The sequence below is a fragment of the Babylonia areolata genome, chromosome 29 (genome assembly GCF_041734735.1).
Source record: "Babylonia areolata isolate BAREFJ2019XMU chromosome 29, ASM4173473v1, whole genome shotgun sequence".
NCBI classification, from domain to species: Eukaryota; Metazoa; Mollusca; class Gastropoda; order Neogastropoda; family Buccinidae; genus Babylonia; species Babylonia areolata.
In genome coordinates, this window is record NC_134904.1 from 25,129,650 (window position 1) to 25,157,507 (window position 27,858).

Below are 27,858 nucleotides of genomic sequence, written 5' to 3' on the forward strand. Positions count from 1 at the left end.
AGTACTCCTGACCCCTTCCAGACCATCCCTGCTCTACAACAAGGCTTTAACCTGTTTAGAGCTCGCATGGCACTGAACATTGTTGTAGCAAGGCTCTGTCTCGGCAGTCCTGTTCGCTCTGGTTAAACGCAGGAGGTCTTGCTAACCCCAGTGGCATATGGCAACCAGTGAAGGTCAGCATTGGCCACTGCTGACTGACTTGGATCTGGTTCTGCTGCCTTGCTTGCTGTCACAGTGTCAGTGGGATGCAGCACCCAGTGCCACTGGCCACACCCATCCACTGCTGATGGAAGCCATCAGCCATTTCCAGGCGTGGGCGCTGTAAAGAACATGGTAAACATTCATAAGCAACCAGACTGACGACAGTGCCGAAGTGTAGAATGTTGAAACTGGGCAGTGAGCTATATTGTGAGCTGTCTAATGCTAACGATATGGCTGTTCGAGTGGGGATCGTAGCAACAGCACGGCACTCAGGGGCCCATGAAAAGCCAAGCCTTAGTGTCATTTATCCATAGTACCATGATAAAAATCAGTTCAAAAGAGGGATAAAAGTCACATTTTATCAAGCACACAAGTTCCAAAGTGAAAGACATCTGTTCAAAGAGATGTTTCAGTGGAGTTACACTAAAGTAAAAGAAAGGAAATAATTAATTCTGACACCAGTCTGGTATTAACAATTCGTGTGAGGCTTGTTCTGACACAAACAATACCATACAATATAAATGAATAAATATATGTATACATTTATACTCTTTTTCTTATGGCATAACATATCCACAACATGAGGAACTGAGTTTCAGTACTGACCTTTTCTTGAGGCGCCTGACTTATTTGTTTTGTAACGGCCAAATCCTAAAGTTGTGAAGAGGATAATGTAGGGTGTCCAGAGTCCAGCAGATTGTTGCTTCTAGTGTCAACAACACAACTGTCGTCAGGTACCTCCGACAAAGAATCCAGTGCATTACTGTGAGAAACTGCGGAAGACTCCAAGTTATAACTTGCACAACTCAGCGAAAATTGCAAAAAAGCGCCAAATATCCATGGGAACACCTTTATATAGTGCCTATAAGAATACAGAAAGATACTGAGTTCCAGTCTAACTGACCAGGAGGTACCAAACCGTGTGTGTCCGCCCACACAGGGTCTCCCCTCCTGGAAAGTTTTTCCAAGGCCATGAAGGGCTCGGTTAGAGAACAAGTATTGCAAAAACCTAAGAGTATGAGCAGCTGCACTTACTATTTGCAGAAATTGAGGAGGGGAAAGGGGTGGGGGGGGGGGGGGGGGACTGGGTTTTGAATCCATTCATTTTCTTTCACAACAACGTTTACTTTCCTTCTGTATCTTCAATAGTCTTCGTGCTAGATTTTTTTAAAAACTTTATTACCCCCGATTCCTCAAAATTCTCAGTCACTGAATGGGTTAAAAACAAAATTGTGCTGGGTGTGTGGGTTGGAGTGTAGGCATGAGTTTAAAGATCTCTCGTAAGTTTCATTATGCTCATGTTAGCCATTTTTCGTAATATATATTTTACAGTAACACAATTCCTGCCAACTTTTGGCCTCAAAATTCATGAACAATATGACAAAACGGTAGATGGATACTGGAAAAGCGACAGAAGATGTTTCTGTTTTCCAGTATAGAGTAACCACAACAGAAAAGGACCAGCCTCCACAACATATGGTTGATGCATTTGAGAACTAAGTTTAACCAAGACATACCAGCAACAAGTACCCTGGAGGTGGAAAAGTGGAAAAACTAACAGACAGTAAAGCAAAACAACATGCACCTGAAGCAGAAGACTGCACAAAGAGACAAATCAATTAAATGGTTTTCAGACTCCCAGAGTCTTTAAAAGACAGTGAAAACAAGAAGAGAGGATGAAGTCAATGTGAGCAAGATTTTGCAAAAGGTAGGGGCCAGAAATGAGCCACTGGAGTTTCGGAGATTGAACATCAACAGATGGCACAGGGCAACAGAACAAGGACAGACCTATCTGACTGAGTTTTCCAAGCCAGGTAACTAGAGACAAGGTGTTAAAGGCCTTCAGCAAAGCCAGAGGGGAGGAAAGACTTGATGAATATTGCCTGAATGTGAGGCTATGCAGCAAGATTACGAGAAGAAAGGACCTTAAACCCACAGAGAGGAAACAGGAGGAAGAGCTTTTCAATGAGATGAAAAGGAAGCAAAATGAATCCAAGACATTGAGGGAACAACATTGCAAGATGGAAACAGTCAGGGGGTTAATGGGGGTAAGTACCCACCCAGGCTGACAACAGGGGGGTAATACCCACCCAGGCTGACAATGGGTGTAAGCAACAGCTGAGCTTGAAGAAAAAAAAGGTATCTGATGTAAAATGTTTTTTAACCTTTTGACTCCAGTCAGTTGCACAGCCAAAAGAACACTTCTTCAGATTCCTTTTGTACCCAGCATACACATACACACACACATAAACACACACACACACACACCAATGCATACCGATGAACAAGAAAGCAGAGTTGAAGGCTATGAAGTATGACTAAACTCCATGACCCAAAAATAGTAGTTGTAACAGTGGTGAAGCTCCCCTCCCCACCCCCAAAATGTCAGTACAATGTCCAACTCCAAGAAAGTGAAATCACCTAAGAGGGTTTCACACTTTTCCACAGCCTAGACAGTGAAGGCAGAGGGATTACTTGCACTCGATGTGAAGGAAAACATGAAGACGATGAAGCCATCTTTGTGTGAGCACATCACAGGTGACTTTCAAGAGTGTGTTTGCTGAGTGCCAAGTGAAAAAATGAAATTTAAAAAAAAAACACTTACATTGGGGCTAATGTATACACGCCAAAGCAGAAGTCTTGAAAATGTGCAGAAATTTAATGAAATATTGAAATCAGTTGAAGGTAGGCCTCCAAATCTTATTCTAGGTGACTTCCAGTTATACTGTTCAGAAATTGATTGGAAACAACAGAAATGGACAGAGTTAAAGCACCCAGCATATTATCAGTTCAACTGTATGAAAACTTTTATGGATCATGCTTATCTCCTTCAGCACCAAAGAGAGCCTACCTGGTTCAGATGACAGGTTCTGAGTTGTGGATCTGGTACTTAAAAACATGGACGAGACTGTCAATGGAACAGACTCAAGCTGCCATGGGAAAGAGTGACCATGCTTCACTGATTTTGAACCTGTCAATATTGTCATGTGCAGGAAACAAGAATGAAGGTCAAGCCTGTTTCAACTTCTCCAAGTTAGACTTTGAAAGTATTAGGAAAGACTTGGGAGCTGTAGACTGGAAAGAGGAGCTGAGGGATATCTTCACAAACAACATGTGGACCAGAATCAATAGTAAGCCAGAGAAAACCATGGATATCCAGAGATGCCAACCCTGGTCAAATGTTTGAAGTTCAACATGAAATTTGGGAAGAACATTTTGAATATGGTAAGAACACTTGGACTCCAAGCCACATCAGCAAACAGTTCTTTTTCAGTTTGGCGAAACTTCTGTTCCCGCGACTGCTTCTTTACAGCTGACACATCTGTGGCACTGTGTTGCTTCCCTTGTCTTTGTCTTGTTTCTCACAATTGGAATCGATGGCTGACTTATCTGTTTCGAGCCACTTGTTCCTTCCTTGCATTCCAAAGCTTAATCCACAGGGCACAGATGCTGTCTGACCGAGACGCAACTTGATTAGCCACGTTCTCTCTTGGTCAGGCAAACATTAAGATGATTGGTCCACTCAATGCTGCTTCAATGTAAACAGATGAGGTTAGCTGAGCATCATCAGTGAGACCAAGGTCAGTAGTGACTACCCTGGCCTCGTGATCAATAGGTCTAAAGCGTCTGTGTAATGTTACAACAGGAAAGCATGTGGCCATGCTATGGAGTCGAAAATGAACTTCTCAGAACAATTTTGATGTTGGGGTAAAAAACTGCAATCGAGCATAACAAAATACAGCGAAATCATAATAGTCAGCATCTCTGGATACTCATGTACCAAAGACCAAGTTCACACACAAATGTTCTAAGAAGTGGATCGAAAAAGGGACTCTGACACCTGTGACTGTGTGAGGAAATAAAAACTGTTCAGAAGATGGAAACTTGGGATGGCAAAGTGTACCAGGTGTACATCAAAGCAAGAAACCAAGCCAGATAAGCATGTATGAAGGCACAGTGGAAGACAGAGAATATAGCAGCCCGGGGCAAAGCATGTACTGTCTCAGAAATATAAGGTCTTTCGATGTGTGCGAGCAGATGCTCCAAATGTTTTACACATCTGTTGTCTGCAGCGTTTTAACTTATGGCGCCGTGTGCTGGGGAGGAAACTTGACCAAACATAACAAAGACAGGTTGGATAAAGTCATTAGGAAAGCGAGTGGGTGGTAGGTAAAAGACAAGACACTTTTAGTGACATGTACAATAGAATACTGACAGACTGAAAACAACTTTGATAGTAGGAAAGCAAGTGGGTGGTAGGTAAAAGACAAGACACTTTTAGTGACATGTACAATAGAAAACTGACAGACTGAAAACAACTTTGATAGATGAAACACACCACTACATGATGACAATTATGGTCGAAGGTCAGACAGAAGTAGCAGGTTCAGAGCTCCACACACTGTATTGTTGTACAATACCTTATTGTCTTAACATGTGTGTGTGTGTGTGTGTGTGTGTGTGTGTGTGTGTTTAATCATATACATTTATTTTGCTGGATGTTCTCAATTTGTATACATTATTGTGCAATACCTTATTGTCTTAATCTACACATGTTTGTGTGTGGGGGTGGGGGTGGGGGGTTGTTTTAGTCTATCGTCAGTTACTGTGAGTTCTTATTTGACTTGTTTTAATGTCTTTTAATAGTTTTATGGTGCACATGTTCATTTTTATGTTGGTGTCTTCAACGAGCCTGTGACTGCACACGTTAATTCCCATGTGGATAAATAAATTGCTTTTGAACTGAACTGAATTAACTATGACAGAAAGTGAGGTTGAGAAGAAGCTTGGACTTGGAGTGTATGTGAACAACAAACTCAGTTTCAGAGATCATGTTCCAAAGATTACTGCCATGGCAAACCATATAGTTAGGTAGTACAAAGAACCTCTAATAGAACTCTTCGTACAATTCAACTAAGACTCTCATCAGACCAGTCCTAGAGTACCACCACTTGGTTTCGCAGCCACACCTGAAAATACTGTGTAGTCAAGTGGAAGATATGCAGTGGTGAGCAAAAAAACTCACTGCCTTTTCGAAGGACATGCCATACCCAGAGAATGAGAGAGAATAGCAATCCTGAAATTACCCAACCCTTGAAGCTGAACATTGACGGAAATGCAGTGATATGATCAACTTGAACAAGTTCATCCAAGATTCAGGGAACCAAAGATCACACAATCCAGCAGCAGGGAAGTCAGGGAGGGCAGTCTCAAGCTGAGCAAATCACACTGCAGATTGAACATGAGCAGCTCCTTCACAGAAAAAGTTGTCAACATCTGGAACACGAGAACAGTTTGCCAGACATGTTCATGATGACACCAACAGTCTCAGCGCTCAAAAGCAGACTTGATGCACACAAGGTCACTCTACCCACACTATATGATCTGGAATGTCACCAGTAGGTAGTCAATATATCATATGCCACCAAAAATGTGTTCCACTGATACATCAAGAACCATAACATGCCTACCAAGGCCTCAAACATCTCAAATTCAACATTATCCTACATTAAATATATCATGTTAAGTTTTGGAATCAATAATTAGTGATGACATAAGTACTTTACAAACAATAATTTACAAGTACTCTGTCAGCATGGTTTCAGAAGTATAGGAACATGTGTAACACAATTTTTCGAAGTAAAGGGAAACTTTACAACAAAGTTAGATAATAGACTATAGAGACAACCAATGAAGGTGCTGGCAGCCTCACCTGCTACACTGAAACTAAGACTGAAAAACATTGATTTTGGCTATTTTCCCCAAGCCTGTAAGTCTAATTTCAGTGATGTTTAACTTAACAAATATGATTATGTGTTTTATATATGCAGATAAAGTTGAATTTCTCCCCATTCCAATGTTTTTGTTTTTCTTTCTTCTGTCTTTCGATTTTGTTGAATAAATGAGTAAAAATCATGGAAGGCTTCTTACATGCCATGGCTAACCGTCTAGACCTATACTGCTCACCACAATTTTTTTTCATCTTTCGAAAGTTCTGTTTGTTTGCTTGGACCCTTCAAGCCACAAGGCTATTTTCAGCACCTTTAGATTTGTCTAAGCCTCAGCTTGCCAGTAGTTACTGACTGGGCTTGAAAAAACCGCATACTGCGAATGATTCAATGAAGTACTTAGAAAACTATTTTTGCTCAATTTTACACATAAATTTCTCAAAGCTGGTAATAAACAACATTGAAATTTTCAGTCTGAGAAAAAAGCTCTTTCAATTTCCTTCTGAATGGTATGCAAAACTACCAAATGTCACATGTTCAGACAAGCTTCAAGCCAAAAGAGAAGCGATATCAGTATATATGCATCACTTGGTATTTACTGATTTAGATGCCACAGCTGAAGAAAGACATGCACTTAACTTCAACAAAGTTGAATGATCTTGATTGGTTCTGGATCATGACAGGCAAGGAAAACCTCTGAGATTGTTTAATCTTACCATTATAGTTTATACATTATATCAGACATATACAAAATATTGATCAAAACTAATGATATCAGCACAGACAAAATGTTTATGAGTTCCTCTGATAAAACCAGAAATCATTAACCAAAAGTTTATTCAAGATATTTTAACACTAACATCAGCAAGTTGTTTCACTAACCGGTGATCAACTCAAGCACTGATACTCACATCAAAACTACACAAACTCTTATAGTTTCAGTTCAAAAGTGTGCTTGATAGTGGTCCCAAAATGCAACAATGTTTTCAAGATTTTGAGGAGTACAGCTTTATCTTCTATGCTGATAAAAGGAAATCAGGGCAGGCAAGCAAACCACTAACTTGACTGAGCAAGGTCGAAATAATTGTGAATGGCCATTTTAAAAATGCCCTCACACTAGTTCAGTCTACTATTTTTCAGTTCAGTTCAGATTTTGGAGAATGTTTATAAGCCTTTCAGCTTTTTTAGTTTTTTTGTTTTTGTTTTTTTTGTCCCAGTCTAACAAAAAATATTGTATTCCAGTAAGGTGCAATTCTGTTACTAAAACAATTTTTCGAATGTTAGTTCTTGAATACTTAATAAACAGTTTGTCAGTGGCATTCCTTGTTATATCCATGAAATGTTTTTTTGAAAAAGGTCTCTTTGTCTAGTTTATCAATATTATTGAGTATTTTATGTTTGTATTAGATCCCCTCTAATTCTACGAAATTTCAAAGATGGTAAATTATGTAATTTCAGTCTTTCTTCATATGTTTTATCCTGCAATCCACTAACAAACCTTGTTGCCCTTCTTTGAACTTTTTCAACTGCAACAGATTCCTTTTTTGTATAGCGGGTACCAAATAACATTTCCATATTCGAGGTGTGTAGTAGTAGTGTAGGGACTGGTATTTGACTGCCTAGGCCTCACGGCCTTTTTTATGTCCCCTTCACTATCGGTCTCCTTTTATTTGTGGAATACATATATGTTTTCTTTTACACGTACTGTAAATCACTCGTCAAAGTCAATAAATTTTTCTTTTAAACTGATGTTCATGTCAAGGAGATTATTGAACACATTAGTGTGATCTTATTACTGGCTTGAAAGGCGACATTTTAATAGTGAGAAATGCAAAGTACTCCACCTTGGAAAGAACAATCCACATTATGATTACGTAGTACAAGAGAATGGATCAACTCATGTACTGTTGAAAAGGATCTGGGGGTCACCATGGACCCAGAATTAAGCTTTGATACACATATAAGTAATAGTGTGAAAAAAGGAAATCAAATTTCTGGTATGCTTTTGAGAAATATTACAAAATAAGTCTCCTGAAATTATGGTTCCTTTATTCAAAGCTTTAGTTAGGCCCATAATTGAATACGGGAACTCGGTATGGTGCCCCTACTTAAAAATGCACATGTGGTTCGTCCGTCGGGATTGACGAGGACCATCTAGTCATCCTGGGGGTGGGTGGGTTGGGCTCTGTGGGTGCGCAGATGACTGGTCAGGCCAATCCGCGCCCGGAAGGTTCTGACGCAGTGTGGACAGGGGATGGTGGCGGCTGTCGGGGACTTGCTGGCACTGCTTTTCCTGGCCTGTCTGCGTTGCTCTGCTGCAGCGATTCTGTTGGCCTCGCAGGATTTGGTGCCTTTGTGGACAGCTGAACGCCACTTTGGTCTGTCCATTGCATTCAGCTCCCATGTGTCGTGGCTGATGTTGAAGGCCTTCAGAGAAGCTTTCAGAGTGTCTTTGAAGCGCTTCTTTTCGCCTCCATGGGAGCGCTTGCCATGTTGGAGTTCGCCGTACAGCAGTTTCTTGGGGAGCCGGTGGTCTGGCATGCGAACTACATGGCCTGCCCAGCGCAGCTGGGCCTGCATCAAGATGGTGTAGATGCTGGGCAAGTTTGTACGAGTGAGCACCTCTGTGTTAGGGATCTTCTCTTGCCACTTTATGCCGAGAAGTTTTCTGAGGCTGGTGGTGTGGAAGTGGTTCAGCTTTTTGGCGTGGCGTTTGTAGACCGTCCATGATTCACATCCATAGAGCAGTGTGGAGAGAACTATGGCCTTGTATACTTTGAACTTTGTCTCCAGGGTGATGCCTCTCCTGTTCCAAACGTTCCTATGGAGTCTGCCGAAGGCAGCGCTGGCTTTGGCGAGTCTGGCATTCACCTCGTCGTCGATGACAACTGTGCGAGAGAGTGTACTGCCCAGATATGTGAACTTGTCCACCGCGTTCAGTCGTTGCCCGTTGAAGATGTTTGGTTCAACGTAAGGCTTTCCTGGAACTGGCTGGTGCATCACCTCAGTCTTCTTTGTGCTGATTGTGAGGCCAAAGTTGTCACAGGCAGCAGAAAACTTGTCGACACTGTGTTGCATGTCAGCTTCAGAGGCAGCGTTGAGAGCGCAGTCATCAGCAAACAGGAAGTCGTTGACGGTGTCTGTCCTCACCTTGGTTTTTGCTTGAAGCCTCCTGAGGTTGAAGAGTAAGCCATCTGTGCGGTACCTGATGCCAATGCCTATGTCAGCGTCTCTGTCAGCATGGCTGAAAACATGAGACTGAACAGGGTGGGGGCAAGAACACACCCTTGCTTGACTCCGTTGGTGACAGGGAATGGTTCTGAAGTCTCTCCGTTGTCTTGGACTCGGGCCAGCATCCCATCGTGTAGTTGCTGTATGATGGTGATGAACTTTCTGGGACATCCATACTTCGCCATGATTCTCCAAAGGCCATCTCTGCTAACAGTATCGAAGGCCTTGGTCAGATCGACATAGGTGGAGTAAAGGTCGGCGTTCTGCTCCTGACACTTCTCCTGGAGCTGCCTGGCAGCAAACACCATGTCGATAGTCCTGCGTTCTTTCTGGAAGCCACACTGGCTCTCTGGTAGGAGACCTTGCTCGAGGTGCGCTATGAGACGGTTGAGTAGCACTCTGGCCAGAGTCTTGCCTGCGACGGACAGCAGGGATATTCCATGATGGTTGTCACAGGCCTGACGATTTCCTTTGCGCTTGTTCAGGTGTATGATGGAAGCGTCTTTGAAGTCCTGTGGAACTGCCTCATGTTGCCAGATGAGCTGGAACAGCTGATGAAGCTTCTCAGTCAGCGCCATACCACCTTCTTTGTAGACCTCAGCTGGAATGGAGTCTGAGCCTGGGGCTTTGCCATTGGATAGCAGACGGATAGCTTTCTGGGTCTCCTCCAAAGTTGGAATGGCATCCAACGACTCACTGACTGGCACCTGGGGGAGTCGGTCGATGGCTTCATCATTGATGGTGGAAGGGCGGTTCAGTACGCTGTCAAAGTGTTCAGCCCATCTCTCAAGGATACTGTCCTTGTCAGTGATTAGGGTAGAACCATCAGCACTGAGGAGTGGAGCAGATCCGGAGGTGGTGGGACCGTAGACTTCTTTCAGGCCGTTAAGTTCTTCATGTCGTTCCTGTCTGCAAAGCCCTGGATCTCATCAGCTTTGTTGTTCAACCAGGAATCCTGCATCTGCCGCAGCTTCAGCTGGATGGTGCTGCGTGCGCTCTTCAGTATGTCTTTCTTTGACTGTGACTTGGGATCTTCAATGTGGGCTCTGTAGGCTTGGCGTTTGTCTTCTAGCAGCTGCTTGATCTCAGTGCAGTTCTCATCAAACCAGTCTTTGTGCTTCCTGGCAGAAGGCCCCAGGCACTCCATGGCAGTGTTGTACACCGTCTCATGCAGTGCGCCCCATGCTGCCTCCACATTCTGGTTGTCCAGCATGGTGGACTCAAGGCGTTTCTCCAGGGTGTCAGCAAAGCTCTGCCTGATGTTGCCTAGCTCCAGCTTGTTGACATTCAGGCGTTTGGGTGCTTTCATGCCCTGAGGCCGTCTCTTGGGCTGGATGCGGAGGTTGAGCTTGGAGACGTTAAGGCGGTGGTCTGTCCAGCACATGGCCCTCGTGACTCCTACATCCTGCCTGTCCCTCTTCCTGACGATGACAAAGCCAATGAGATGCCAATGCCCAGAGCGAGGATGCATCAATAACATCCTGTTACGGGTAGGGAGGCAGAAGACGGTGTTTGTGATAAGAAGGTTGTGCTCGGCACATGTCTGGAGAAGTAGTTGACCATTGCTGTTACAGTTGCCAACCCCATGCTTCCCAATCACGCCTTCCCAGGAGGTGCTGTCACAGTCAACTCTCGCGTTAAAGTCACCAAGAATGATGAGCTTGTCTGCGTTGGGAACAGTGGTGATGACAGCGTTCAGGTCCTCGTAGAGCTTGTCCTTGATCTCACCCGGGTTGGTCATGGTGGGCGCGTATGCGCTGACAATGGTGGTTAACTTCTTCCCGTTGCATAAAGGGAGTTTCATCGTCATCAGGCGATCATTCACTCCTTACGGGGGACCAGCCAGCTTGCCAATGAGGGTTGTCTTCACTGCAAAGCCAACTCCAGCCTCACGTCTCTCCTCAGGTCCGCGACCACTCCAAAAGAAGGTGTAGCCTGCGCCTCACTCACAGAGTTCACCTTCTTCTGCCAGTCTGGTCTCACTTAAGGCAGCGATGTCGATGTTGTACCTGGCTAGTTCACTCGCAATGAGTGCTGTGCGTCTCTGTGGTCTGACTGAGTCGCCTCTGTCCAGAAGCGTACGCACGTTCCATGTGGCAATGGTCAATGGGGTGCTCCTTGTTTTCTTCTTTCTTTCCTTTGTGTGTCGACCGCTTGAGTAGGGTCCCCGTCAGCCGCGGTATGCTGACTAGGGTGGTGTGGAGCAGGCAATGTTTAGGGCACCTTTTCTAGCCCCTTCCTCAAGCCATGGAGGTGAGCAGTGCTGTCCTGAAGAGGGCTGCTCAGTCGCTCAGGGGGCTGCCGATCTCCACCACTGCTCCAGTCGGTGAAAAACAACCCTATGGCCTGAGCCGCCTGTGTGCAGGTCCGCGGCTACAACTGCCAGTGTACCCACACCTGTCGCTTCGTCGCTCGCCTGTCGCCTCAGGGCTTGGGGAAAATGATGGTATGGGATGAAGGATGACTGATGACTTGCACGATGACTTTGTTTATAGTGAGGAGGAATTGCGCACCGTCGACCTCACTCTCTTGTCCGAGACCCTCTGTATCCAGTGGCAAGACGAGGTCAAGACAACTGGAGATGGAAACAGATGCAGTGGATGACCAGGATGTCCTATGTGCCTCATCCTGCCCTCAGCACTCCACAGTGCTCTGCTGCAACCGCCTTCCTCTCTGTTGAACCATGAAGGTTTCTTCCGCAGAGTCCGCCGAATCCAGTCTTCACATGCTTGGGTAGACAAGCCCTAACTCACCGTGGGTTTGAAACCCGTCGGCTACCCTCACCTAGTTTAGCCAGCCTGTCAAAGCCGTTGCCCGGGGGTTGGGCGCTGCCGCATGCTAGCAGCTTCTAGAACCCATAGGTGAGAGCTGGGTGCCGGTGGGGACCAACAGAGGACGAACCACTACCGGAAGAGCGTGACAAGTCCCCCCTCAAGAGGTACTACCCTTCCCGTGCACCCCCTAATCCCCCCCCCCAAAAAAAATGCACATAAATATGATTGAAGGCGTTCAACGCAGATTTACTAAGTGTATAACTGGTACTGGAGACCTTAGTTATGTGGAGCACCTAGCTCTATTTAAACTGCCCAGTCTAGAATTTAGGCGACCAAGAGGTGATATTGAAGTATTCAAGATCATGCACAATACTTATGATCCCCGCACTACCTCTTCCCTGTTCACCTTGGCTAAATTTGATAAAACTCGAGGGCACAACTTCAAACTTAACAAGAAAAATTTGGTCACTAACCAGTTCCACAATTTTTTTTACTAACCTTATCATTAATCTGTGGAATAACCTTTCCTCTGACATCAATGCACCATCAGTAAACGCCTTCAAAAACCAAATTGACAAAACTTTTAAGGACCATGTATTTTCCATCGATTTAAATCTTTATTGAGTCAGAAATAAATGTAGTATACACTACACCTGATTAAACCTTGGAACAGTTCACTATATAGTGATCCAAAAGCACATTAATGGGCATTATTACGAGGGCAAAAGACTAGAAGCCTTCTGTGATTCTGTGACATAGCATGCTAAAGTAAAAGCGTGAGTTCATTTTTTGTTAACATTACTTCCGTTGAAGAACAGTATCGAAGTCAGAACAAAATAAATATGATTATAATTGATATAAATAAATAAAAATGATAAAATTAAAATTGAAAAAAAGCATTGCCTTTCAGTGGGCTTCTGTCTTCACACACACTCAAGTTGGCAAATTTCTTGCTTGTTGTTTCGATATCAGCATCTTGTGAATCTGAGCAATTGTTTTGCATGGTGCAGTTGTTTTTTTTCGCGTATTTTTGAATTGACACAAACACAGCAACCGAGTTGAAAAGACCGCCATGCAACGAAAAAAGTCCGGTTGGTTCTTCTCGTTTCACACGAGAATAGGCCCTGACAAAGGTTAAATCACTCCGGTGACAATTGTCGTCCTTGGATCAGGCGAACCCCAAACTTTGGGAGGTTGTTTATTTACCTTTTAAACTCAAAAGACTGGACATCAGCTACAATGATTGAAACAGTCGATGCTGCGATCGGCATCGGGGGATCTCTAGCAGGGATTCTGGCAGCTTCACTGTATGCATTTTATAGAAGCAGGAACAATGCAGCATCTGAATTAAAGGTAAAGTCTGATGAAATGAACATCAGCATGTCAGTTTTGATGCACTTGTACTTTCAGTTTCATTCTTCTCCTTCCTCCTCTTCGTCGTCTTCTACTCCTCCAATTCTGTTTCATTTTGTTGATGTAATTGTTGCTATTGCTACATTACTACTACTACTACTACTACAACTACTACTACTACAATTGTTGTTTTTATTGATATCACCGTTACTACTGCCATTGTTGTTGTCAACATTAATTGATTTATTGAATGATTTGTCAAGCAGTTTGTTGATTGATGTTTTTTTTCTTCTTTTAATACCTGTTGGGTGTTCTGTCTATTCATACTGTTCATGCTTCTTGTTGTAATGCCTTTTGCAGAATTTGAAAAAGTTATGAAAAATAGAATGAATTATAAACAAGTTTTATGTGTTCTATTTTTGTTCCAGAAAGTAGAGATCGTAAAAATTGGTGCGGCGCTGAAAATGAGGCTTGAGGAACTTGACAGTCAGTGTATATCCTATGCAGCAGTGCAGGGGATAGTGATAGAGCAAGGGAAAACCTTCAAGACAGAGAACAGTCCCATGGAAGGTGTAATTCTACAGACGTCTCTTGTTGAACACAAGTCCAAGAGAACAAATGGAGTCTGGTATGAGACATACATATGGATGTGTTCTCAACTTCCAAGTTCCGTCATCCCATGCCTGCCCACTCTCTTTTTCTCCATCGCCATCTTTTCTTTTTTTTCTGATACCAAGGCATAGCACACTGTTCCCTTCATTCATGTAGAAAACTAAGCACTGCATCAATGTTTTAGTCCAGGAAATCCCATCAGAATACTAAAGAATGCCCCCCAAATAAAAACAGAAATTATGTTCCATTACTCTGAAGGCATAGTTGTAGAATTTCAGTTTCTTGAATAGAATATTGTAAAAGATTTGCATGATTCCATGATTTGTTTGCTGCTTATGCCCATTTTGTTTGACTCCCAAGTCTCATGTTTTTGATGATTTTTTTCCTTTTAAAGATATTTATAACTGGTAATCTTGTGTTCCATTCTTTGAGTCATGCATTTTCTGGACAAAGAAATATGTGTAGATACTGAACTCATGTGTTTCCTTTTAAAGAGTTACATCTTATATCATTTTTCTTTTCTTTCATTTAGGTCAGATGTGAAAAAAGTTCTAATGGAAAATCTGGAGTCAGTTCCCTTTGCACTCTCTGACCCAGACAGCCCAGGTCATTTGATGATGGTTACAGAGCCAACTGATGCCAACCGTCTTTTGGATGACCTGGAAGTGACACACCATGAATTTGCCCCTCGACAGACGTCTGTCTTGGAATCTGGCCTTGATCGCCTCTTTGGAGAGGTCAGTATGTGATCTTAACTATATCGTAAAGAAATTTAGTCTTGTCTAAAAAGTGATTTTTTTTTGATTTTTTTTTAATAAATAAGCAAGTGTCCTGCAGTCTTCCCCAGAAATTTTTGACAACTATCAGCTCCATTTTAGAATTAATGTTTCCATCTTTGTGTAAACCAGGTAGTGAAACTGAAGAGGAATCATGGAAGGAAATGGCTTGAAATTGATAAAAACTGGGGAGTAAACCTCCCTTGTGCAAAGAGAAATTCCTCCTCCTAAATTGCTCCTTGGTACTCCTACACATTTTTGGATGGGATTTCTCTTATAGTGGAGTGTTGGTCTAGAGGTAATGCATCCGCCTAGGAAGCGAGAGAATCTGAGCGCAGTGGTTCGAATCACACAGGCAGTTGCCAGTATTTTCTACCCCTTCACTCGACCTTGAGTTGTGGTCTGGACGCAAGCCATTCTGATGAGACTATAAACCGAGGTCCCATGTGCAGTATGCATTTAGCGCATGTTAAAGAACCCATGGCAACAAAAGGGTCGTCCCTTTATCTGAACTTCCCAGTGTCTTCTCCTCTTTCTTTTTCAACAAAGTCCAAAATATTCGTACAAGCTTGGACCAGATGCCTTTCCAGTCTGCTTATCCTGATCCTCAGTTCAACAGTACTCCTCTCCATTCCTTCAGTCCATTGACTGAGTTTCAGTTTCAGTTTCAGTAGCTCAAGGAGGCGTCACTGCGTTCGGACAAATCCATATACGCTACACCACATCTGCCAAGCAGATGCCTGACCAGCAGCGTAACCCAACACGCTTAGCCAGGCCTTGAGAAAAAATAAAAAAAGTGAATAAATAATAGATAAGCTTACATAAATAAATAAATAAATAAATAATAATTATGATATAAAAAAGGTAGTAGTAATGATAATAATGATAAAATAATAATAATAATAATAAATAAATAAATAAATAAGACAACAATGATGATAAATAAGAAAATAAATGTAAAACATTCACACATACACCCACACATGCATAACAGATATGCACCAAACATGCAGTTTCACAGATATGAAAGCACAGTCAAATACATATAAACGTACATGAGCTCCAACACACACACACACACACACACACACCACACACATTACCCTGCACCTCCTCTACCCCCCTCCTCCACACACTCATTTCTAGTCTATGTATCGCAGCTTCCGCGGCACACACACACACTCACACACACACAGATGAACACTTACTTGTACAAGCACACACACACACGCCCATATCTCCCACCCCCAACCCCACACACATATATACAAAGATAGATATATATATATATATATACATTCCAATATCCTGTTGCTCCCACAGTGTAGGCATGCATACACTCACATACCTCATCCTCTACCCCACCTCCTCTCCGCACCCCCACCTCCCCCTCACACACACACACACACACGCACATGCACAGAACTCTCCTGACACTTGTGTACACTTACACTCTCGCGCATGCACAAACGCACTCAAAAACACAGACCCACACATACACACACGCACAGAGGCTGCCACTGATTGGCAGCAAAAGGGATGGGAAAAGGTCTCTGATGCCAAGAACATGGCGTCTAGTGTGTTGCCCACAGGGACTGTGTTCCATTTTGAAGAAGAAAGAAATTTGCGCAATGTTGGTTTGGAAATGATGCCGATATTTGTTTGATTTGCAAAGCATCGTGCTCTACCTTTCATGTTAGACTTACGGCCGCTCCATCTCTCTGCTTTTATTTCTTTGAGGCGATCGATGGTGTGATGGCCTTGTACCTGTTCTTTTTGATATTCTTTGACTTTTCTGAGGATTTCCGATTTTCCTAGATGTAGGCCGCTCATTGGTGTTGCGTTACCAGCAAGTCTGTCAGCTCACTCATTTCCCTTTACTCCTGCATGTCCCGGGCAGTATGACCATGTGAGTTTTTTAATCTGAAAGTTGTGCATTGCCTTATGCCACTCTGGGCTTCCTATTCCATTTTCAGTTTTCTGTATGAGGTTCATTGAGTCGGTTAGAATCATGGCATGTTGGTTTCCGGGCGTATGGATGGACGATAGCCACTGGAGGGCATGTGTCACAGCTTCAACTTCCATCGTTAGGCTGGAGGTTGTGACTTTGTAGGCAGCATTCTCTTCCCTAACTGTTTTTCCATTTTGTTTCGCAGTGAATCCCCAACCGGATTGGTCTTTGGTGACTGAGCCATCTGTGTATATGACGATGTCCTCTTCTTTACTGTTTTCTTCTATGGGTAGCTTCACTTCCGCATCAGTTTTGCCGTCTGGCCATTCCCGACAATGTCTTCCTAGAGTGGGTGAGATGGCTGTGTTGGATAGATGGTTGAGGTTTTCGGGGTTTTTCTCCCATTCTTTTTTTTGTTTCTTTCAGGTCTTGTAGTCGGCATACTAGCTGGATTGTGTCTTCTGCTTGCCCCATCCATGATCTTCCTCGTCCTAGACGGCTGCCTTTTGGTTCTTTGACTGCGTCATGCAGTGGGTTTTGAGGGTTTACTGATGCTTTGAAGTAGGTCTTGACCTGTTCTGGCCTGCACTGAAGGAAGGTCAAGCAGGTATTGCATGGTTTCTGTGTTCTTTGTTGTTCCAAGGATCAGCCTCATAGCTTCATTTTGAACTCTTTCTAATTTTAAGAGGTTGCTTTGAGACGGTGTTGTTAGCCCAAGTCTGTAGTCGATCACACTGAGGACGAGTGATTTCACTGAAATAGAAGTGAATGAAATCCTGAAAGAAATGACAGTAAAATCTTGCGCACTTGATCCTGTACCAGCCTCTGTCTTTTCCCAGTGCTTCTCCCCACAATCACCAATATTGTCAACTCATCTCTTCTGACTGGAACATTTCCATCCACTTTGAAAACTACAATTGTTCAGCTTCTTCTGAAGAAACCCAACCTTGATGCAAACATTTTGTAAAATTATTGACCAGTTTCTAACCTTGCTTTCCTGTCGAAACTACTTGAAAAATCTGTCCTAAAGCAGCTCAGCAACCACCTTTGTTTCAACAATCTCCTTCACCCTTTTTGGTCTGCATATTGTGCTGACCACAGCACCGAAACCACTCTCGTGGTGACTTCTGTTGCAATACCCCTCCACTTATGCACTTGGGGTGAGTCTTGTCAAGGTCTTCAGTGTCGGCAGATTCATTGGGGACTGTTGGAGGGACATGATGGTGGTCTCCATTCTGGGGGAGACGCTCACTCAGTGTGGCTTCATGACTAATTCATTATTGTTGTCAATAGGGGGCTTAGTAGGTGATGTCCTTAGTATGTTAAATCAGAACAGGCACTACTGAACACCACCAAAGTGACTCAGCAGCAGTGCAGGGTCTCCTCTGGTGTGTGGCTTCCTGGCAACCTGACATTGATGGTTTTCTCTGGACTGCCAGTGCTTGGACTGCGACAAATGAACCCGGGTGTAATCATATATGAGGGACTCGGAATGAGCGGCATGGGGTAATGCCACTAAAACAGTGCAGATGATTGGCATCAACAACAACAACAAAAAGGTACAAGATCAGCAGTCTGTGTTATAAATGCATTAGCAAATCTGCCCCTTTCTGTCTCTGTAGCTGTCTTCACCTCTACACCCATCTTACTCTCTACGATCAGCTTTGGATCCACTATGTTTCTGCATACCCAGATTCAGACACTCCACTGTTGGCTGCCATTCTTTCTTTGTTTCTGGACCTTGCTTGTGGGATGGACTTCCTCTTTCACTTCGCCAGGTTTCTGCACTCAGCTCTTTCAAGTCTGGCGTTAAAACCCACCTCTTCCCAAAATAGACCTCCCCTCCTTGTCCCTGCCTTACCTGCTTCTTCCTTGTCTTCAGTTTCTCCAGTTTTGTATTTACATGTGTTTATGTTGTTGTTTTTTCATCTGTGTGAATTAGGATTGTGCATGCATTTGAATGACTGGTGTGTAAGCATTTTGATTTGTCTTTGCACAAGATTAAGTGCTATATAAATACTAATTATTATTACCTCTCCCAACAAACATATTCATAATTTGACAACACACTTGATTGCAAGAAATGGACATGATCACACTTAATAGCAACAATTCCATGCTTCAGTCTTACCACTGTTCAATTCAATATTGTTGATGTTCACCGTCAAACCGAACTGAAACCAAATTGCTCATGACACTGAATTTAAAAGTGAACATGATTACAATTCTCCTTTATGCAGTAAAAAATGAGCAGCGGCTGACTTGTTGTGAAAATAGAGAAATCAGAAGAGTGAACTGATCACCTTCAGATATTTTCAGACTTGCAAAGCAAGATGGTGTCCAGGACTGGAAACAGAGCTAGTAAACTGGATTCTGATTGAAAAAAGCTAAAGCACTGGGACTTGACATCAGTGCAAATTCGAGTGAAAGCATCAGAATGATAGAAATTGTTCCATTTGATGAAAAAAGCAGATAACAGAGCAAACAGTTTAACAGAGCAGAGTAGACAAGTAGACAAATGATGTCACAACTCATTGATTACTCAGAGAATAACTTCAAGGGTCACAAGGGCCATTCTGTGCCATTTAAAAATTTTTTTTTAGCAAAAGTGGCTCATGGGATGTGTGTACCTTATATATATTCAAATGACCTTTTTCTTTAAATTCAGGTGGTGCACCTTATGCACTGTACTGCCTTACAGGCAGGAAATAATAGTTCTCCATACTGAAGCTGTGGGTATTATTTTTTCTCTACACTTGAGTCAGAAAAAAGTTCTTTGATGAAACGCTTTATTGGAGTGTTTACAAAAGTCATGTCCTTGCTTTGGCAAAGCATTGTAGATGCTTTTATTTAATTCTCTAATGGGCATGCCTGTTTCTATACAGATTATCCAAAAGAATGAAATAGAAGAGGATTTTTCCTTTATTATGTATACATGAATAATGACAGGCAGATACATATCTCAGAAGTCATACAGCAAGACAAGAACTGAAGAAAGTTTAAGAACAGGGTAGAAGGGAGGTACATAGAGAGAAAGAAGCCAATATACTGTGCAAGCAGTCATTCAAGTGGACATATAGGTGTGAGAGGGGAGTTGGGGAAGATATTTGTTGGAGAAGGTTCAATTCATTTGGAGGATCTTTTTTCAGATTCCAGTTAAAATTAATATGCTTGTGACATGTTCATTGATCCTGAGACTGTCAGTCTATCACCCATTTTTAGAGTGATTCTTCTTCCAACATCAGTATACTAATGAAAACTGTCACTTTGTGAGAGGTTGCTGTGGGGTGCAAGGGCACAACTAGCAGAAAGGTTTGTGGGGGGGGTGAAGTTTACTTTGTCAAGTCACAGTCAGGAGGCCAGTCTGGACAAAACAGTCCAACGATTTGGCTGAGACAACCTCCTGGGGCAGTGTGTTCCATTCCAGGATGGTGCAGGGGAAGAAGGATGAATGTCTGTACTGCGTTCTGCAGGCAGGGATGTCATAGTTGAAGGTGTTGTTGTTTTTTTTGGAGCTCAGCCTGCTGTCTGATGGTCTTGGTATGCAGACTGAGATGAGCCCATGATGGAATTTATAAAACATCTCCAGTGGAGCTTTTTGTCCATCAGACTTGTACGGTTGTGCAAGCTGAGAATGGAGTTGACGCAGGACATCTGTCGTTGTCGGTTGGTGACCCATCTTGCTGCTCAGCATTGGACCTTTTCAATGGTCTGCGTGTCAGTGGCTGTGTTGGGGTCCCACACAGATGCCGCATACTCTAGGTTTGGTCAAACAAAGGGCTTTGTAGGCAGTTTCCTTTGTGTTCTTGTTTCCTGTCTCGAGGCTGCGAAAGTGTAGGTCTTGTTGGCTTTGTTGGTTGTAGAGTTTATGTTGGGTCCCCAATGTAAGTCATCTTGGATGTTCGCACTAAGATATTTAATTGTGTTGATGTTTTCCAGTGCATGGCTGTGAAGTTGATAATCTGTTACAATTTTTTTTCTCTTTAGACTGACACTCAAGCTGGAGCACTTTTGCAGGTGAAATTGCATGGCCCTCTGTTTTTCCCAGATAATAAGGGAGACAAGGTCTTCTTGGATTATGTGCTGGTCAGCTACCTTCTTGATTACTTTGTTGCACATGATGCCATCTGTAAATTGGCCTTAGATTTGGAATTTGGGAGGTCATTGGTGAAGAGAAGGAAGAGATTTGGTCCGAGGACCAAACCCTTGACTGAGTTGATTGGGATGTATTCTGACATGACTCCCTCTACCACAACTGTTTTTTGCCTGTCCTCAAGGAAGTTCTTAATCCATGCATTGAGATGACCTCTAATTGCGTAACACTGTAATTTGTGAATAAGCAGGGCATGGCTGACCTTTTCAAAGGCCTTGGAGAGGTCAAGGACAATTGTGTCCACTTGGTTCTCTCTTTCCAGCTTGAATGTTGTTTTGTCAATGTAGCCAAGCAGCTGTGTCTCACAACATTGTATTACTTGAAAGCTGTGCTTTTCTGTGCAGAGGATGCTGTTGCTTTGGGAGTATGTCATGATATGACTGGTGATTATATGTTCCATCATTTTGCAGGCTGCACAGGCAAGGAATATTATGATAATTTTTCTGTCTTGTAGCATTCTCCCTTCTTGAAGACAGGTGTGATGAAATCCTGCTTCCAATCGTGTGGCAGTGTTCTGGTGTTGTAGGAACAGCGGAAGAGCAGAATAAAGGCCGGGGCGATCTCCTCAGCACCTGTCTTCAGGAGCCTGGTTGTGATGCCATCAGGTCCACAGGCTTTGTTGGGGTTAAGACTGGGAAGCAGCTTTTTTTCCCCTTCCTCAGTGATGCTGATGTCTCTCACTCTCTGCATGTGGGGTAGTGGGGTAGGTCAGGTGGTGAGGGACATCGCTGGTTAAAATCATCAGCTGTGATGTCCTCCCTGCAGCTGAAGACAGACTGGAACTGCTTGATCAGGACCCGTTCCTTTGGGTCATTGATGAGTCACCCTGCATCTTTGAGACACCAGAGCCTTCAGTCCTCCTTGTTTAGTAAAGCTTCAGAACTTCTTTTTTGGTGTGGTTTGGTCTGGAGTGTCTTGGATGAGGTCTTCTCTGTATCTCCAGCACAGACAACACAGGTGTTTTTGAACAAGCTGCTTGAGAGTCTTGAATTGCTTGTGTAGCTCTTCATCACCAGACTTGTTCCAACACTTGTGGAGACATTCTCTCCTCCAGATCAGCTTAACTGCTACACAATCAATCCATGGACATCTTCGTTTACCATTCATTGGTTTGTGAGGGATATGCTTAGTGAAGGCATTTTTTAGACTCTGGAATAGCGCTGTCCAGATCTCTTCAGTGCTGCTGTCCTGAGCGAAAGTGGACATCAGGTGCTCTTGAGATGTTGTGCTGCCTCTTTCAAGGGCCCCTTACTTGAATCAGTGTAGATTGGGATTAGTCTCAGTGGCTGAAGTTTCTTTGGATGAGGAATGAGAGTGGGGGGAAGGGCGGAGGGGGCTGTGAAAGCCCTGGTGTGTGACACCTCAATGGGGACCCTGGGGGGTGAAACTCCCCTGAAGCTGACAAAAGAAAATGTTTACAAACCCCAATAACACTAACAGTGCAGGAATCACCAATGTTTCATTGTTTTGCAGGGGTCAGTATTACCTGTTTTGATGATACATAAACACACAAAAGATGGAACAGTGTTTCCTGTAAGCCTAAGTTTCTGCTCATAATGGAGATGAATCTTTGGTATAGATCCCTTATCTAAATAACATATACGAACTACAGCCATCTCTTGTATCACTGCACCACTGGCTGATGTGATTTCAGAGAAAAAACATCAAAATATTGAGGGTTTTGTTGCATAAAGTAATGAATGGCCTAGTGGCTACACGGGGACAGAGATCATGTGTGTGTGTGTGTGTGTGTTTGTGTGTGTGTGTTCCCGGGCCATTGGGAACACCGGTACGTTCCCAAGTCCAGGATAAGAGTGAATCGTTTTTTGTTCATGTTTGTTTGTTGTATCATATAAGTCTTGAAATTCATGTCAGATTTGAAGATGTATGAGAGCCAGCAAGAGTATGCATTTGATTTTTTTTTAAATCTGTGTGTGGCTTTTCTTTTCCTTTTTTAAACCCAGTTTTATTTATTTATTTACTTCTTTTTGTGTGAATAAATCTTGAAGAACCACATTTGTTTAGCATTTGTTCAGATTTTCACATTTTGTTTAATAATAGATGGATGTCTAAGCTAAGATGATGTTCAGTTGTTGTTTTTTTTCTTTTGTGAAGGTTTGCCGTGGATATGAAAAATCAGAAAAGATGCTGGCAGTTGGAACAGGCTTGCTTGGTATAGGTGAGATCATTCTGGAAGATGGAAAACTGAAATTGAGACCTCCACACACAGATGGCTTGAAATACTACCTTACCACAATGAGCAAAACGCAGCTGGTCAAATTATTCCGGACACAAGCCATGATGCTCAAAGTCGTCTCCATTATTTTTGGAATAGTGGCATCAGGTATGGTCACCTATGCACTGTGGAGGGTGACCAAGAGGTACCTGGATCGGCAAAGATCGCAGAGAGAACTTGAGGAGATTCGCCAAAACACTCTTCGATGCCGTACACGATCAAATGTCAACGGTGATTCGGCAGAGGAGGATCAATGTGTGGTTTGTTTGGACAATCCTCGTGAGGTGGTGACCTTGGACTGTGGTCATATCTCCATGTGTTCGGATTGTGCGCAGGCACTTCCAGAACCCAGGTGTCCTGTTTGCCGTGTTCCTATTCAGAGATTCTTGCCTGTCTATAGACCCTGAAAAAAAGGACTTCCAACAATGAAAAATATACTGCTCAGTTCCTTTTAAATACCTTGGAAGAATGTACCAAAATTTTCAATCTTTCTGGCACCCTTGTGTATAAGATGCACGTCCAAAAGAAAAAAAAACAACATCCTAGTGTAAGACACTCTCATGTATTAAGCTCTATCAAAATATTAACTTAAAAGCAATTGCTGCACAAGCATTTCATGGTTAAATGAAATTTTAAAACTATCAACATGGTAATACGTACGAGTACGTATAATTTAGAAAAAATACATCAGTATTTTTCTGGAATGTCAGCATTTAAACAGTACCATGTTAGTCATGATTATGATATTCATCATTATTATACAGGGAGAATTGCAAGAAATCTGAACTGTGGAGTCTCCAACAAGAAAAGTTGAATGGACTTTCTGTACACATGCAAATTCAATAAACAACAACCACAACTCAATGCATTTAGAACACAGCTCAGATACAGATACAAAATCGAAGAACATGCATTTTATATACTGATGAACCATTATGCTTTGGGTACAAAGTAGAACAGTTACCTTCCAATTATGGAAACTGTTTTGCCTGTTCCATTATAACCATTCTGTATAATAGTCCTTATGAAATGAAGTGGAAAAAAAGGGAAAGATAGAGAGAGAGAGAAAAGGGAAAAAAAACAACTCACATCCACTGCAAAACACTTCTACTAGCAGTTTTTGTTGGTTTGTTTTTTGTCGGTTTTTTTCTTTGTTTGTTTAGTTCTGTTTCTTTGTTGTTGTTGTTTTTTCATTGTAATTGGCAATAAGCTTTCTTTTCTAATAATGTAGAAGTGGTATACTCATTGTTCCTTATGATACTACAATGCTACCACCCGCTTTCACCTCATCTTTGTTGCCATTACTGTAGTAGTTGACATAATTGATGCTATCGCTATGTTACAACTGGTCTCATTATTATCAATATCAACTTAATATTATTACTTATTCTACTGCTATTTCAAGCGTCATAGTTATTGAAACCATCATCACTACTGCAACGAATAATGTGTCAACATTGATTGATTAAATGATTGGACAAGTACTTAAATGTGTGTCTGTGTGTTCTTTTTTTCTTTTTTTTGTTGTTGTTGTTGCTTTGTTGTTTTTTTATATTATACTTTTGACTTTTTCTCTCTGTTGCATGTTACTGTTCGTTTATACTGTTTGTTCATAATGTTCTCTGTATATTGTATGCATGTCTTTGCAAAAAAAATTTTTTCAAGTTAAACAAAAAAGAAAAGTTGAATGAATGATTCTTCTGATATGTTGACATTCTCAATGAAGCCTGGGGCACTACTTTCACCAGTAGAACTTTATGGTTCAGCTGAAGGTGGTCTGCGGCTTTATCATTGGCATCTGCCTCAGTCACGCCTTTTTTCTTTTTTTTTTAAACTGTTGATAATATTGTGTGAGTGAATTGCAGGATTGGTCACTCTTGATTTTCATGCAGCATTGTAGGATGTGTGCTTTGTTCTCAGCAAGTATCTGTGCAAGAATAGTTTGGGGTTCTTTTTGTTTGTTTGTGTGTTTGTTTTTGCTGCCCCATGATCCCCACCATGATGACCATGTCTGTGGCATCACCCCCTGCTCATCCTGAGTCCAACTATTTCATTCCTTGAGGGGAACTTTTTTTCACTCTCAGTGACAACAATTTGTGAGTGTTCTTTTTTCTGCATCACTGTTTTTGGAGCTTGTGCTCACCACCTGTTCTGTCACTCATTATATCCACCATTAGAAGAGGTGAAGGGGTCAAGCCCTTTAGTCCAAAAATTACAGTAAATATTGGGCCTTATATTTATGGTGAGCATCGATTATCAGAACTGTTATCTCTCATTCCCTGTCCAAAATCAGAATGATCACACAAATTACATATTTGGCTTTAACCACACATTGCTGAGTAATGAACAGCCTGATTGCTCAATTCTTCCATTCTGAACACTGTGATACAAAATTGCTTTTGAATATAGACTATATTGTGTTGAGTTATGCTGTGGTGTGGAGCACAACAGACCTTCAGGTTATACTTTTGTCATCACATCTGAACTATATGTGAATTATAGTACAGTTTCTTTTTCTTTTCTTTCTTTTCATTTCATTTTTCCAACCCATTGAAACTGTTCATTAACTCAGGACTCCTTGAATACATGCACTCAAAGACTGATAGGTAAGAAATAAGTTTTTGCATACAAATTAAGAATAAAACCCGAAACCTCTGTCGTTCCTTCTTCTTTGTTCGTGGGCTGCAACTCCCATGTTCGCTTGTATGTACACGAGTGGGCTTACAAGTGTATGACCGTTTTTACCCCACCATGTAGGCAGCTATACTCTGTTTTCGGGGGTGTGCATGCTGGGTATGTTCTTGTTTCCGTAACCCACCGAACGCTGACATGGATTACAGGATCTTTAACATGCGTCTTTGATCTTCTGCTTGCGTATACACATGGAGGGGATTCAGGCACGAACAGGTCTGCACATATGTTGAACTGGGAGACTGGGAAAATCTCCACCCTTTACCCACCAGGTGCTATTGCTCTGTCGTTTGATATTTCCAATTTTGAATTTGTTAGGTGATCCCAGTTGATTGTTGATTTGGGGAAATGTTTGGGGTATTACTTTTTCTTGACAGCAACTTAGCAAATCCATACAATTAACCTATTCAATGCTCATAAGACGTCAAATAATGTCTTACACACAGTGTTGCTGTAGTGCCTGTGAGACATCCACTGACGTCCTACGTCTATTCTGATTTTTCTTTCTACAGAGTTTGGTTCAGTGAACATGGTGGTGGTGTGTCCATCGAGATCGATGATGACCATCGTTGTCATCCAGCTGGGGGATGGGGGGAGGGTGGTGGTGGGGTAGGGGGGGAGGATGCTCATGAATCTATCTGTGAATGCGCAGATGGCTGAATAGTCCAGTCTGCGCATGAAATGTTCGCTGACAGTTGGGGCAGACAAAGACAGGCATATCATTGTCAGGGAGCTTGTTTGCCCGTGACTTTCTGGCCTGCCTCTTCTGAACAGCTGCAGCAGTCCTGGAGTCAGGGTTGATATCAAACGCTTTCAGAGAGACTTTCAGAGTATCTCTGAAGCGCTTCTTCTGACCTCCGTGTGATCTCTTCCCTTGTTGCAGCTCGCCATAGAAGAGCCTTTTGGGCAGCCGATGGTCTGGCATGCGCGCTACGTGTCCAGCCCAGTGAAGCTGGGACTGCATCAGGATGGTGAAGATGCTGGGAAGGGTGGCTTTTGCGAGCACCTCTGTGTCTGGAGTCTTGTCTTGCCACTTGATGTTCAGTAGCTTCCTGAGGCATGTTGTGTGGAAGTGGTTCAGCTTCTTGGCATGTCGTTGGTACACTGTCCAAGTTTCGCAGGCGTACAGTAGTGTGGGGAGAACTACTGCTCTGTAGACCTTTAGCTTGGTCTCAAGACTAATACCTCTTCTGTTCCAGACATTTGCACTGAGTCTACCAAAAGTTGCACTTGCTCTTGCAATCCTGACGTTCACTTCATCGTCGATGGTCGCATTTCGTGACAGTGTGCTGCCAAGGTATGTGAACCGCTCCACCGCACTGAGTCTCTGACCGTTGACTGTGATGTTGGGCTCAACGTAGGGTTTCCCTGGGGCTGGCTGATGGAGAACTTCAGTTTTCCTTGTGCTGATGGTAAGGCCGAAGTTCCTGCTGGCAGTGGCAAACTTGTCGACGCTGAGTTGCATGTCAGCTTCAGATCCAGCGTTGAGGGCACAATCATCAGCAAACAAAAAGTCTCTGATGATGTCTGTCATGACCTTCGTTTTTGCTTGAAGCCTTCTGAGGTTAAACAACTTGCCATCTGTTCGGTACTTTAGGCCGATTCCAACATCGCCATCTCTGAAGGCATCAGTAAGCATTGCAGAGAACATGAGGCTGAACAGCGTTGGAGCCAGGACGCAGCCTTGCTTGACACTATTTGTGACAGCAAAAGGAGCAGATGTTTCGCCTTTGTCCTGGACTCGAGCCTGCATGCCTTCATGGAATTGGCTGATCTAGGAAATAAATTTCCGAGAGCATCCGTACTTGGCCATGATCTTCCACAGTCCCTCTCTACTCACGGTGTCGAAGGCCTTAGTGAGGTCGACATAGGTGGAGAACAGATCAGCATTTTGCTCCTGACATTTCTCTTGCAGCTGCCTTGCAGCAAACACTATGTCGGTGGTTCCGCGCTCTTTCCGGAATCCACATTGGCTCTCAGACAAATGACCTTGGTCAAGGTGTGCTGTGAGGCGGTTTAGTAGGATCCTGGCAAGTATCTTGCCTGCGATGGAGAGCAAGGAAATGCCCCGATGGTTATCACAGGGTTGCCGGTTCCCCTTTCGTTTGTACAAGTGAATGATAGATGCATCTTTGAAATCCTGGGGGATCG

At 42.9% G+C, this 27,858-nt stretch overlaps 2 protein-coding genes across 2 annotated transcripts in view; one reads left to right on the plus strand and one right to left on the minus strand.

Annotated features, from left to right (window-relative positions):
• Nucleotides 1-13,016, minus strand: part of LOC143302257 (DNA excision repair protein ERCC-6-like) — a 139,389-nt gene extending 126,373 nt beyond the window's left edge. Inside the window, exon 1 of the mRNA XM_076616847.1 lies at nt 12,839-13,016. Coding sequence (XP_076472962.1) covers nt 12,839-12,938 — 100 coding nt within the window. The 5' untranslated portion in view covers nt 12,939-13,016. The remainder of the gene's footprint in view (nt 1-12,838) is intronic.
• Nucleotides 13,017-13,092: 76 nt separating this feature from the next.
• On the plus strand, nt 13,093-26,297 carry LOC143302203 (mitochondrial ubiquitin ligase activator of NFKB 1-like). The gene is made up of 4 exons (XM_076616767.1): nt 13,093-13,288; nt 13,717-13,916; nt 14,433-14,637; nt 22,896-26,297. The coding sequence occupies exons 1-4, from the start codon at nt 13,175-13,177 to the stop codon at nt 23,421-23,423; spliced, it is 1,047 nt and encodes a 348-aa protein (XP_076472882.1). The 5' UTR covers nt 13,093-13,174; the 3' UTR covers nt 23,424-26,297.
• The last annotated feature ends 1,561 nt before the right edge of the window (nt 26,298-27,858 follow it).

Excerpts from the sequence above, each read along its gene's own strand:
- LOC143302203 (XM_076616767.1), top strand. The coding sequence starts at position 13,175 with ATGATTGAAACAGTCGATGCTGCGATCGGCATCGGGGGATCTCTAGCA. Across the intron at positions 13,289-13,716 it reads ATGCAGCATCTGAATTAAAG|AAAGTAGAGATCGTAAAAAT; the intron begins GTAAAGTCTGAT and ends TTTTTGTTCCAG. Across the intron at positions 14,638-22,895 it reads TTGATCGCCTCTTTGGAGAG|GTTTGCCGTGGATATGAAAA; the intron begins GTCAGTATGTGA and ends TCTTTTGTGAAG.